This window comes from Panthera onca, chromosome B2, assembly GCF_046562875.1.
Source record: "Panthera onca isolate mPanOnc1 chromosome B2, mPanOnc1 haplotype 2, whole genome shotgun sequence".
Lineage (NCBI taxonomy): Eukaryota > Metazoa > Chordata > Mammalia > Carnivora > Felidae > Panthera > Panthera onca.
Genome location: NC_138343.1, coordinates 98,081,174 through 98,094,141, shown reverse-complemented (window position 1 = coordinate 98,094,141; position 12,968 = coordinate 98,081,174). Strand labels below are relative to the sequence as shown.

Sequence of the window (12,968 nt, the reverse complement as noted above, 5' to 3'; positions counted from 1 at the left end):
ATAGTAAGAGCCCTTGCTCACCTGTCTAAACCCCTGAACACCTGTGGGTTATTCAGGAATGGGCTAATGTTCCAGAGCAGGTGTTGAAACTAGTTGTGTTTAGAAAGTGACAAAATAAAATGTGGTCTTGGAAAAGTGTATGTATTTTTAAAAGTAGACTGCAATTACCTTGAATTACTTCCTCTCTATTTCTTATTGAATTCCCTTTTTATAGTTCTTTATATTTTCAATAGTCCTATCTAAATAGGCTGAAAGCAACAGATTACAAGTTAAGAATTTTTATTTGCTCAAATGTAAAACACAATGAGAGCTTTATACTCATTTAATGTGTCCTTCTCACTAAACTCACATGGTTCTTCATTCTGTCAGCCATCGTTTGTTTCCTGAGGAGGAAGGCATTCAGCATCATGTCCCGCAGCCCCACCTTTTCTAGTTGAATAGACACAAAAGCCTCTGGCACCCTGACAAGTGAACAGAGACATCTGAGCCCAAGGCAGCAAGTAAGTGGACATATTATAAAAAGACAACTCAACAGCTTGCTGGAGGACAGGTATACCTGGGGATGATACTGGGCCTTGCAACAGAAGAGCTGGTAGCTCTGTCTCCATGCTGTTCATCTTCTTCAAATGTTTACAGTTATAGCCACTGGGGATGCTGATGTGTCCCCACCCTCCTTGGGGCTCCCATGTGCCTGAAGCATGTGTCAGCAATCCCTCCTCTGTTCCAAATTTCATTGCCTGGCTCGGTGCTTGTACTACCCAGGTCCCTTTGTGCCCTCCTGGCCTCTACTGCAGGGGTCCCTAGACTGAAGAGGACTCTCAAGGGTCCTCTTGGCTAGACATATTGGTCTTAAATGTTCCATCCACATGTTAGGACTGTGAACTCTATTCGAACTCTGGCCACGTGTCAAATTAATGGCATCTTGGGTAATAGAGCAGTTTTGCTTATTATTTTTTTCCATTTAAAATCTTCCAGAATTAAACTATCATTGGAAATAGTCAGAATATTTATTATAAAATACAAATATCTCTCTCTGTCTTAGTGAAAAGAGGTCAAGACATAATAGGACTTCCCTGATTTACAGCCATCTCTCTGTAGAGGCTGTGCCTTTCTGATAATGCAGCACCATATCATTCTAAGCAATAGTAAAACCCTTGAATAGTAAGGTTAGTTCTGTGTTTTTCAGTTTAAGATAAACACGGAAAGTTTGGAGAGGCCGAGATCCTTGTGTTCTGTCTATATTTGAAAAATATAGAGAGAGGGAAGACAAAGAGAAAGGAGGAAAAAGGAGAAGAGAGGAGAAAAGGGGTTGAAGTAAGGAACCATTGATAACTGTCTTTCATAAACTGTATATTGGAAGAAGTTGAGCCTACTTAGTGTTCATACAAGGTCTTCATCACAAGGTCTTAAAAATTAAACACGTGCTAGTCACTTTGGGAACTTAGGCATCCTTCAATACCATAATACTATGTTATTAATTGATTTAAAAGAGAACACTTTTGTTATTTTAAACAAATCTCTAGTGAAGTACCTTTTGGTAGCCTGGAATCTTTCCGAAGGATGAGTGAGGGTGTCTGGAACTTTAGGAGTTGGGGCTAACCGCAAGTTTTCTATGCCATTCACAATTCCGGAATTTCTTTTTCTGGCTGGACCCATTCCACCATGATTTCTCAGATCTGAACTTGTTTCCTAAAATGTTTTAAACCGAAGAGAATGGAATTATTAAGTTTGTTGGATTTGTAAGCTCTGTAGTACTGGCTGTGAAATTATCTCACAGCCGCAACTGACCCCAAACACATGTAAATGCTTGAGTATGTGGGGTGGGGACGGGTTGGAGTAGAAGGGAGAGAAGAGAAAGGAAACCGAGGGGAGAAGAAGAGAGAGTAAGAGAAGGAAGGGAAGAGAGATTTTGTACAATCTAAGGGTGAGGGAGTAAGTGTAACTATTTTCCAGAATAAAGTACAGTTGTCTAAATTGCCCTGAAAAAAGTTCTTCATTCTACAAGTTAGCTAGTTGGAGTGCTCTGTGTAGAGTGGCCTGTTAAGAAATACTGCTGATAGATTTCATGGCTGCAAGGTCTGAAAAACTGAGGCAGGGTACTCATTGTGGTTCAGCATAAGCAAATGGAGGTGGGTTATATATGCTGTCATGCACAATGTAATGATAAAGGGCAGGGGAAGGGAGGGTGTGGAAGAAAAACTTTTCTGTGGTATTTTGTTGTGGCAACATAGGTGGACTGATGCAGGAGCAGTAAACGTAAACACACACTGCTTCTATACGTCTATCACCCTCTCAGTCCTTAACTCTGAACAGTCTTGCTTTCAAGCAAGTCTTGCTTTCAGCCCCATTAGAACTTCTCTCTCAGTTGGCAATGAGCTTTTGAGGATGTCAAATGACCTCATCTTCATCCCTGCTCTTCTGGCTCTTCCCTCTACATTTAACTCTATCAACTTTCAACTTGTTATTTTTTTCCCCTCTTCTTTTAAAAACAATAGTTTCATTGACATATAACTGACATTTAATAAACAGTACATATTTGAAGTGTACAATTAGAAAGTTTTAGCCTATGTATACAACTATGAAACCAACTCTGCAATCAAAATAATGACCATCCCTCCCATCCAGCCCTCTTCCTCAAGCAACCACTGCTCTCTGCATTTTATGTAAATGGAGTATGTACTCTTTTTTTGTATGGCTTCACCCATATTGTTGCGTATCTCAATAATTCATTTGTGTGTATTGTTGAGTAGTATTCCATTGTATGGATGTACCACAATTTGTTCATCTATTCACCTGATGAGGGACATTTGGGTTATTTCCAGTTCTTGGCTATTTTAAATAAACATCTGTGTATGTTTTTGTATGACCATGGGTTTCCATTTCGCTTGAGTAAATACCTAGGAGTAGAATGGCTGGATCATATGGTAAGTGTATGTTTAACATTTAAGAAACTGTCAAACTGTCTTTAAAAGTGATTGACCATTTTACATTTCCCTCAGCAGTGTATGTGAATTCCATACCTTTCACATCCCTGCCAACATTCAAAACAGCCTGTCTTTTAAATTGTAACCATTCTCATGGGTGTGTAGTAGTTTCTCATTGAGGCTTTAATTTGCATTTTTCTAATAACTAATGGTGATGAGCACTTTTTTTCTGTGCTTATTTACCATCTGTACATCTTATTTGGTGACTCATTTCTTCTTGAAACATTCCCCTCTTTTGGCTTTGGTAGAAATGCACAATTTTGTTTCCTCCCTGTCTCTCTTTTTCCTTCCCTCCTCCCTTCCCTCATTTCCTCTTGTTCCTTTTCATTGTCTCCATCATTATTCCTTCTTATTATACCATCAGCTGTCTTTCTGTCCCACACTTATAGGAAAGCATATAAGCAGACACACACATACACACACACATATTTCTCTATATATTCATATATTACTATATATTCATATATAAATATATCCATATACCTATAATGATACCGATATTGATATAGATATCCCTAATGTCTTTACACCCATGCCCCGTGCCCTATCCAGTGACTTTCAACATTTGCTTCTTGAATAGATCTTAAGGAGTGACTCATAATCCTCTCAATCTCCATTTCAACAAGAATAACTCCACTTATATTTGTTTTATATACTGGTATTCTTTATAAGATTAAAGTAATTGAATAGAGAATTCCTATGTCAACTATGTATGAAAACCACCAGTGATGGTCAAGCTGGGCTCCTCATTTTTATCTAGTACCCATCTGCCCTCTCTTGTTTCCATGCCTGTGTTATCTGAAGCTGTTCTCTCTGCCTGTCAAAAAGCTCATCCTTTGGGTTTTCCCAAATGCCCCCTCTCTAGGCTGCCCTTCCTGGTTCCCCAGATGTGACCTCTCTTTTCTTTAAATTTCTTCTATAGCTTGTTGAACCTCTTTTATACCTTGAGCTTAAACCCCTTGTGAGTCTGTCAGCCTTATATACACTGGTCTAGAAGTTCCTTAAAAGCATGAATTGTTCCTCAGTATTATCTGATGAACCTAACTTACAGGATGTACTGAATTAAGATTTTGGGGGTTGAATTTTTAAAAATCAATATAACTCACTCTATCCTTATTTCCTACTTCAGTATTTAATTTTATGGGGATTATTATCTAGCAGTAGAAGCAAGGAATGAGTATTCTTGCCATACTCATAAATTTGTACTCTCCTATTAACATGAAGAGTAGAAATAGATAGAAGTTGACAAATGTGATAATGGATAAATATGGTATATTTAGGGCAGCTATACAGAATCTATAAGACTTAAAGAATGCTTAAGGACATTTGGAAAGTTGATTTCCTGAAACTATATTTAACTTTACTGGTGAATATACATACACATGAGAACTATACTATTGTTTAAAAAAAATTGGGTAAAAATCCCTATGAACTGATTTGGAGTGATTCCCAGGATATATTGTTAAGTGAAAAAACAAAATCCAAAAGAGTATATATGTAAATAAAATCCCAAACACCTTAATGATAAAATCATTCAACAAATTAGGAATAGAGGGAAATGCCCCAACCTTATAAAAGGCATCTATGGAAAAACCATAACTAACATCATAATTAATGGTAAGAGATTGAAAGCTTTCTCCCTAAGATCAGGAATAAGATAATAATACCCACTCTTGCCATTTCTATTCAGCCTTGTACTGGAAGTTCTACCTAGGGCAATTAGTCAAGAAAATGAAATAAAAGACATCCAGATTAGAAAGGAAAAGGTAAAATTATTTCTATTTGCAAATGACATAATCTTGTGTATAAAAAATCCTAAGTAATACATAAACACAAGTAAACTATTAAAACTAATAAACTAGTTTAGTAAGCTTGCAGGATACAAGGTCAATATTCAAAACTCAATTGTATTTCTATACATTAGCAATAAATACTCTGAAAATGAAATTAAGAAAACAAGTCCAGCAATATAATAAAAAGAATGAGAGATATTTTGAAATTAATTTAACAAAAGAAGTACAGAACTTATACACTAAAAACAACAAAATACTGTTGAAAAAAATTAACAAAAAAACCCTAAACAAATAGAAAGACATCCATGTTCATGGATCAGAAGACTTAATATTGTTAAGATGGCAATAGTATCCAACCAAACTGATCTACAGATTCAATGCACTCCCTGTCAAAATCTCAAATGGTGCTCTGTGTGTGTGTGTGTGTGTGTGTGTGTGTGTGTACAGAAACTGACAAGCTGATCCTAAAATCCATATGAAAATTCAAGGGACTCAAAATAGCCAAAGTGATCTTGAAAAAGAACAAAGTTAGAGAACTCATACTTCTCAATTTCAAAAATTAACACAACTCTACAATAACCAAAACAACAGTGGCACTAACATAAAAATAGACATATAGTATAATGGAATAGAATTCAGGGTCCAGAAATACACTGTTCTGTTTCAAGCCAATTTATTTTTGACAAAGGTGTCAAGACAATTCAATGGGGGAAAGATCAGTTTTTTCAACAAATGGTGCTGGGACAGCACACCACATGCAAAAGAATGAAGTTAGACCCTTTCCTCATACGGCATACAAAAATCAACCATAAATGGTTACATGCAAGAGCTAAATGCAAGAGCTAAAACTACAAAACACTCAAGAAAACAGAGGAGTATGTTTCAGATTCTGTGTCTCCCTCTCTCTGACCCTCCCCCATTCATGCTCTGTCTCTCTCTGTCTCAAAAATAAATAAACGTTAAAAAAAATTAAAAAAAAAAAAGAAAACAGAGGAGTAGATCTTTGTGACTTTGGATTAAGCAGTGGTTTCCTAAATCTGATACCAAAAGAATGAGTGGCAAAAGAAAGAATAGGTGAATTGGATTCATCGAAATGAACAGCTTCTGTTTCAAAGGATACCATCAAGAAAGTGAGATGACCCTCAGAATGGGAGAAAATATTTGCAAATCATATACCTGACGAGGGACTTGTATTCAGAATATATAAATAACTCTCACAACTCAATAATAAAAAGACAAATTCCATTTGACATAAAGGGCAGGGAATTTGAGTAGAAATTTCTCTTATGTGCCAATATGCACATGAAAAGATGTTCAGTGTCATTACTAATTAGAGAAATGCACATCAAAACCACAACAAGATACTATGTCACTCCTAATAGGATGGCAAAAATAAAAAAGAGACAATAACAAGTGCTAGTAAAACTCCAAACGTATGTCCTTGCAAAAACCTGCACATGGATGTTCATAGCAGCATTATTTATAATAGCCAAAAAGTAAAAACAAGCCAGTGTCTGTCAACTGAAGAATGAATAAACAAAATGTGGTATATCCATATACTGAAGTATTCATCAGTAAAAAGGAATGAAGTACTGATACATGCTACAACATGGATGAAACTTGAAAACATGCTAAGTGAAAAAATCCAGATATAAAAGTCCATACATTGAATGATTCCATTTATATGAAGTGTCCAGAAAAGGCAAATCTATAAGCCAGAAAGTAGATTACTGTTTGTTAGGGGCTGAGGGAACAGGGGGGCATGGGCACTGACTGCTAATGGGTATAGGATTTCCTTTGAAAATGATGAAAATGTTCTGGAATTAGATAGTGGTGATGGTTGCATGATCTTGTGAATTACGTACTTTAAAGGAGTAAATTTTATGTTATGCGAATTATATCTCAAAAACAACCTACGAAATCTGGGGAGGGGGGAAAGGGGGTATGCATTGTTTGTTACCTTTTGTAGAAAAAGAAGGGACAAATGTCTCTGTTGACTTTTACAAAAAGAAATGCAGGAAGAATAAAACAGAAAACAAATAAAATCATATCTCTACAAAGGGTAGGGGTAGAAGTACAATATTTTCTGTTGGATGATTCTAACTAGTCAATGTTACAGAGTTACATACAAAGAGAAAAACTGTTAGCAAATCATGAGAAATTAAGAGACCCTGTAAAGATTTGGTCATGTGTTGACTCACATTAGGAAAAAAAGGAAAGAAGGGAAAGAGGGAAGGAGAGAAGATAAAAAGATAGACAAGAAGGGGAAGAAGGAAGAAAGAGAAGGAGGGAAGGGGAGAAGGGGAGGAAGAAAGAAGGGAAGAGAGAAGGGGACAGGCTAAAGGATAGAAGGAATGGAAGGGGTATCCTAGCATTAGCTGGCATATAGTAGCATGCCTCAGGTTTCTCTATCTTACAAGCTGACCTTCACATCAGCAGAACAGCCCCATCGGGACGTGTGATAGAAGGATGCCTGTTGGACAGCCACCATCAAAGCATTTTTCTGAGCAGCTTGGCATGCAAGGGTCACTTGCATGTTTTCCACTCCTGAATGGAATAAGAGCTAAAGGAAGAAAATGTGAAATATTAGGAATTTCTGTCATAAAGCAAGAGGTGAAGTTGAGGGTTTGAGATCAACACTTATTTAACATGTAAACATATGAATCCAACTGACGGATGTGCTGAGATCCTTGTTCCTCAGACATGGGACTGAACCTCTCTCTAAGCACCATTTCATCCCATGAAGGCAGCCTGCAGGCCTGATTTGCTCTATTGCTGGACACCATCAGGTTTCGGGTCAGAAAAGGATGAGTAGGTTCTGATGAACTAGCAAACATGTGCTCAGTGGCAAACTTTTAAAACTGCCAAAATTAGATTAATGTTTAAAACACACACATGCAAATACAAACCTATACATACTCACACAGAAGCAAAGAAATCCATCTAAATGGAAGGGGGAAAAAACAGCACCAAGTTCAAGAAGATCAAATAAAATCTCCAGTAACATGTACATATTTTAAAAATTTGGTATAAAGATGGTTCACTACATGTGCTTCTTTAAGATAGCTAGCAGTGGTCATTGCATGGGGTGTTGCAGTCTCTATGATTTAAACCAGGCCAATGTGCACATCAAATAAGGTAAGGCTAGAAGCTTTTCTTACACAGGGGAGCTGAGCTTATATAAATTAAATATTATTTTCTTTAAAGAAATACATGAGCAAATTCTTTAACTTTAGTTTCTTTAAAAACAATAATTTACCTTAAGGATGGCTTCCTTCGTATAAAAGCTAAACTTGCCAACCTGGTTATCATCCACCTCAGAGATGGCTAACACAAGAGTAGTAGGAAAATATCTGCAAGAAGAAACATGACATTGTCTTGATGTACCATGTTTTAGTGAAGAGATGCCCATTCTGATGGGACTGCATGGCATGTGATCAGTTCTAGGTGATCCAAGTGCAGATGTTATACAAGACTTGATATTTCTGCCCAAAGACCGAAGGGCTCAGAGGTCTTTTCAGTCCTTACTGGACTTGATCTCCTTTCAGTTTCATTGTGGTGACCACCTACTCCAAACTCTTTTCTGTTGATCCCCATTCCACTGTTTTATCCTGTTTCTGTTCTTACCTTCGACCTCATGTCCTCAGCCTCTTCACTGACTTGAACCCTTTCCTCCACTCCCTAAAGGCTTTCCAGTTCTTGCTCTCTTCCATTGCCCCAACAATCATCTAAATGTTCTTTGCAACCATGTTTATGCCTTGGGATATGGTCCTTTGTCCATACCTATGACGCTTTGTTGAGTAATTTAATACCTATGAATCTTAGTTTCTTCATCTGTAAATGGAGATATCACCTATCTCATAGGCATATTCAGAAATTGGTGCATTAAGGCTGAACATAACATAGGGTTATGGCAAATATTAAGTGGGATAATATGAACAAATGTGCTTTTTAAAATGTAAGTCACTATGCTCATGTTTGATATATGTTGTTATAACAGCACTCCAAAGTGGCAACTCTAAGAAGTTAACATACATAAAATAAATGCAAACTCAAGAGACAAGATCCTTGGGTGCATAAACCTTCCCCTGCTAATTCAGAAGGCTCCTCAGATCTTGCAAGATCTTTGGGTCATTGTTGCGAGAACCAGTCACAGCTTGGCCAGGCCACAGATCATTTGGGCACTTTCTGGTGATTGGTTGATTCCACTTGAACAAAAATATGCCCTATTTTACATCAGTGTAAAATACCAGCTCCTGCAGGAGGCCCGTAAAGACCCAGAGAATAACTTGGCTCAAGGTTGGAGATCCAGCCTCACCTGAGGCCTGCTCACACTTCCTGCCTTCAGTTTCTGTGAGACATTTCTACATACTTATGACAAATTGTTTTTGTTTAGCTAGCATGACAGGATAGAGCAAGAAATATTTTGCCTCCAGGGGACATTTGGCAATGTCTGGAGACATTTTTGGTTGTTATAAAAGGGGAGAAGGGGTACTACTGGCATCTGGTAGGTCAGGGATGCTGATAAACTACCTCTGATACACAGGACAGCCCCCTACAAGAGTTATCCAGCCTCGAGTTTCAATAATGCCAAGGTTGAGAAATTCTGGGATACCATATTCTGTCATCCTAACCCAGCCCAAGGTCTCTTTGGAGAAGAGGAGACCTTTAACATATCAACACGTCAAAGTTAAATTTTGACAAGTGATCCACACTAGCAAAACAAAGGTGACTTTTCCTCCTTGGAATCAACTTTGCTTTCCTGGGGGTGGGGCCAGTACCATGAATCTCCAGGGATAGAAAGAAAGGACCCTCAGGGGAAGGGCAGACTAGAAAAGAAGGAAAGAAGAGGGAGACAGACGTTTCTCCTCAGCACATATCAAAGGCTGATCCTGCATGGAAGAAAAAGATTCCTCTCCCCGACTTATAGACTCATGATCTGTTACTAGTAAGAGTGTTCTCTTTCTGGCAATGGGCTGAACATATGGGGCATGAAGAAGTTTCAAGGGTTTGAGTACACTTCTGTTGCTGGTCAACAAAAGAATCTGACTGAGATACTGCCATACATGTTAGATTTGTACATTGTGTTAGAGTTTCAAGGAAAAAGCTGTTCAAAAATTTTAACTGACTTCTTCCTGGTCCCAGGGAAAGTGAGAGAAGGGATCTGGACTTCTGATCCATGGTTCTTGCCCCATGAGACAAACTCTCACACCCCTTTCTACCTAGAAGCAACACAGTCAACCTGTGCTGCTAAGTCTGTGATCTTATCTCATTTGAGCTCCCTGATCAGATTCTTCCATTACTTGCTGTTTTTAAATTCAATTATCCCCCTTCATTGAGTTCTTCCCCTGCCTTATTAAAAAAGGAAAGAAAGAAAAAGGAAAAAAGAATGGCATCATAGTAGATAGAATATAAGAGGGGGGATTTAGAAATACAATTGCATTTGTGAGTCCAGTGGTGGTAGAAATTATTTTTCACTGGCCATTCATTCTACCATTGCATTATTTTTACTTGGACCTTCTCAAGGCTCACCTGTCCACTCGATCACTGTCCTCCAGCAGAGAGGTGATAAAAACAGGAGGTGGATGGTCCACTTTGTCCTTGTGTGATGCAAATTCAAAATGAACAGGCCTCAGATACAAATGGTACTCTTCAAAACCCATCTCCCATGCCAGTTCCTTATAGAGACTAAAGGGGGGAGGATAAAGAGCCAAGAGCATTTGCTATTATTTTCCACTAGAAGCAAAGTACGTGGTAAGAAAACCCACAAAATCTGAATAAGCACAAAAGCAAAAGTCAAAACAATAGTAAGCCAAGTCCGGAATGAAGTCAATGAGTCACAAAGGTCTTGTGTCTACTCTACACTATGACAGTTAAAAATAGCAGTTAAAGTAGGAGGAGATGTGCTTGGACACTTCCTCAACTTTCATTTCCTGCTGGCTTCTATCCTCAGAGCCCTCATGAGGTCACCAATACTGCTTTCAATACAAGGTTCACTATTTTCTCTCAGAACACTTCACAGCTGGTCTTTGTCCTCTCCTCAAGGAACATCTTTGTTCCTTTGGATCCAGGATCTCCATGCTCCCACCTCATGACCACTATCTCTCAGTCTGCACTGGCTTCTCTTCCTCTTCATTTTCAAATTCTAGTATTTCCTGGGGTTCCAAACCCGGTCCTCTTCTCCTCTTCTCTGTCCCCTTCTTGGGGAGTTTGTCTTCCAACCACATGGCCTAATGATAGCCCCCTAGTATAAGAGCCTATGACTGTACCTCTGTCCTATCCCAACTCTGAGCTCTACTCCCACATTTACATGGCTTGCAGCAAGGCTCCATTCAGATGCACCTCTGGCATTTCAGCCTTAAGAGTCTAGAATGTCTTCCACTCCTCTCTCACCCACATCCTCACACATTTCTCCATTTTCAGAAATTGGTGCATTAAGGCTGAACTCAAATGGCACCTACATTAATTTGCTAGGTTGATGTACCAAAGTACTATAGACAGAAATTTGTCTCTCAGTTCTGGAGGTTGGAAGTCTGAGATCAAGGTATTAGCAGGGTTGGTTCCTTCTGGGGGCCATGAGGGAAGGATCTGTTCCAGGCCTTTCTCCTTAGTTTATAGATGGCCACATTCTGCTTGTGTCTTCACATCATCTTCCTTCTCTGTGTGTGTCTGTGTCCAAGTCTTCTCCTCTTATAAGAAATACCAGTCATATTGGATGAGGGCCCACTCTAATAATTTCATTTTAACTTGACTCCCTCTGTAAAGACCCTACCTCCAAATGAGGTCACAATCTGATGTATTGGGACTGAGGACTTGAACATATGAACCTGCCAGAGGACACAGTTTGTTCCTCAATAGTGCCTCTGTTATGAAGCTTTCCTTGACCCACTTACAAAGAATGAAACACTCCATTTTCTGAGTTCCCATAGTATTTTGGTTATATGACTAAAATAGCATATTAAACTATAGTAGAAGTAACTTTTAAATTGTGAGATCCCTGAGATCAAGGATCAAAGATTATGAGGAGGTACTATCATAAAGGTTAATAAATATCTTGACTCATGGTTGGAATTCTGTTTCTACTATGTTCTAGGTATGTGATCTTAGGTCAATAGCTTACCTTTCTGAGCCTCCACTTCCTTGCTGGTAAAATATTAGTAAGCTACTTATTAAGAATATTCTGTAAATTAAATGAATGAGTACACATAAAGTCCCCAGCACAGACCCTGGCCATAGCAGGCCCATGGTAATGGTTTGTGGTAGATGATTTCACTCTTCAGGTATATAGGGACTCTCGTGGGGGACTAGAACACAAGGGAATTCATACATGTTTGCAACAAACCCTTTAATTCCATATTTTTCCTGCTTATGGAACATGTCCACTTGGATGTCTTTGCATCACTTCACACTCATACCTAAAACCTAACTCATTTATCTCTCTCTCTTTCCGCCCCTGCCCCCAACCTGCTTAACCTTCCAAACCTCTGTAAGGCCTGGATACTGTCACTAACTCATCCCTCTCCTTTCTCTAATCCCTCTATTGCTTCTGCTCTGCTATTCAGCTTCATCATAGTTAAGAGCAAATCCAGTAAACATTTGTTGAGTGTAAGTCAGGCCTCATACCAGGTGATGGGACACCATGGAAACCGACATGGACAGTGCTTTTGCAATCAGGAGCTTACACTAGCAGGAAAACTGATAAACCAGTATTAAGCATCTGACTGAAAGGCAATGTGCTGAATAGAGAGGAAACCCAGGTCCTAGGAGGAGGGCCTAGCCTAGCTGAGTGGTCAGAGAGACATGAGGGGGAGGCCTGGGTGGAGAATGAAAAAGTGGGGAAGGGGGTCATTTCAGCCATTTAGAAAGCTTGCTTTGACTGCTCTGGGGCACAGAGGGAGCAAGGCTTGTAGGCAGGGACACCTATGGTCTGTTCTTCCCCATCTGGATCCTCAGTCCCCCTACTGACCGAGCTAAGTGTACACTCTCCAGACTCATTTCTATCAGCCGGTGGCGGAGGGTCACGAGTTCCAGAAGTTTGGAAAATGTCTCCAGGAGCAGCATGTGAGAATCTTGGCTTTGGTTCTGTCTTTCATCTGCTGCGGACTTGAGTGCAAGTAGACCTATCTCCTCCATGAGAAAGGGATCTTCCATTACTTTAGCTGAAAACAGCTGAAAGAAAATACTTTTTAAA

The 12,968-nt window shown here is 39.0% G+C and overlaps 1 protein-coding gene across 6 annotated transcripts in view; it reads right to left on the bottom strand.

Moving 5' to 3' along the window:
* Positions 1-12,968, bottom strand: part of LOC132667472 (uncharacterized) — a 177,155-nt gene that overhangs the window by 81,698 nt on the left and 82,489 nt on the right. For all 6 annotated transcript variants that reach the window (XM_060616336.3, XM_060616334.3, XM_081795770.1 and 3 more), the window contains 6 exons: positions 12,744-12,946; positions 10,310-10,465; positions 8,037-8,130; positions 7,203-7,340; positions 1,532-1,689; positions 350-461 (listed from right to left, as the gene is read on the bottom strand). In XM_060616336.3, the coding sequence (XP_060472319.3) occupies positions 350-461; positions 1,532-1,689; positions 7,203-7,340; positions 8,037-8,130; positions 10,310-10,465; positions 12,744-12,946 (861 nt within the window). The remainder of the gene's footprint in view (positions 1-349; positions 462-1,531; positions 1,690-7,202; positions 7,341-8,036; positions 8,131-10,309; positions 10,466-12,743; positions 12,947-12,968) is intronic.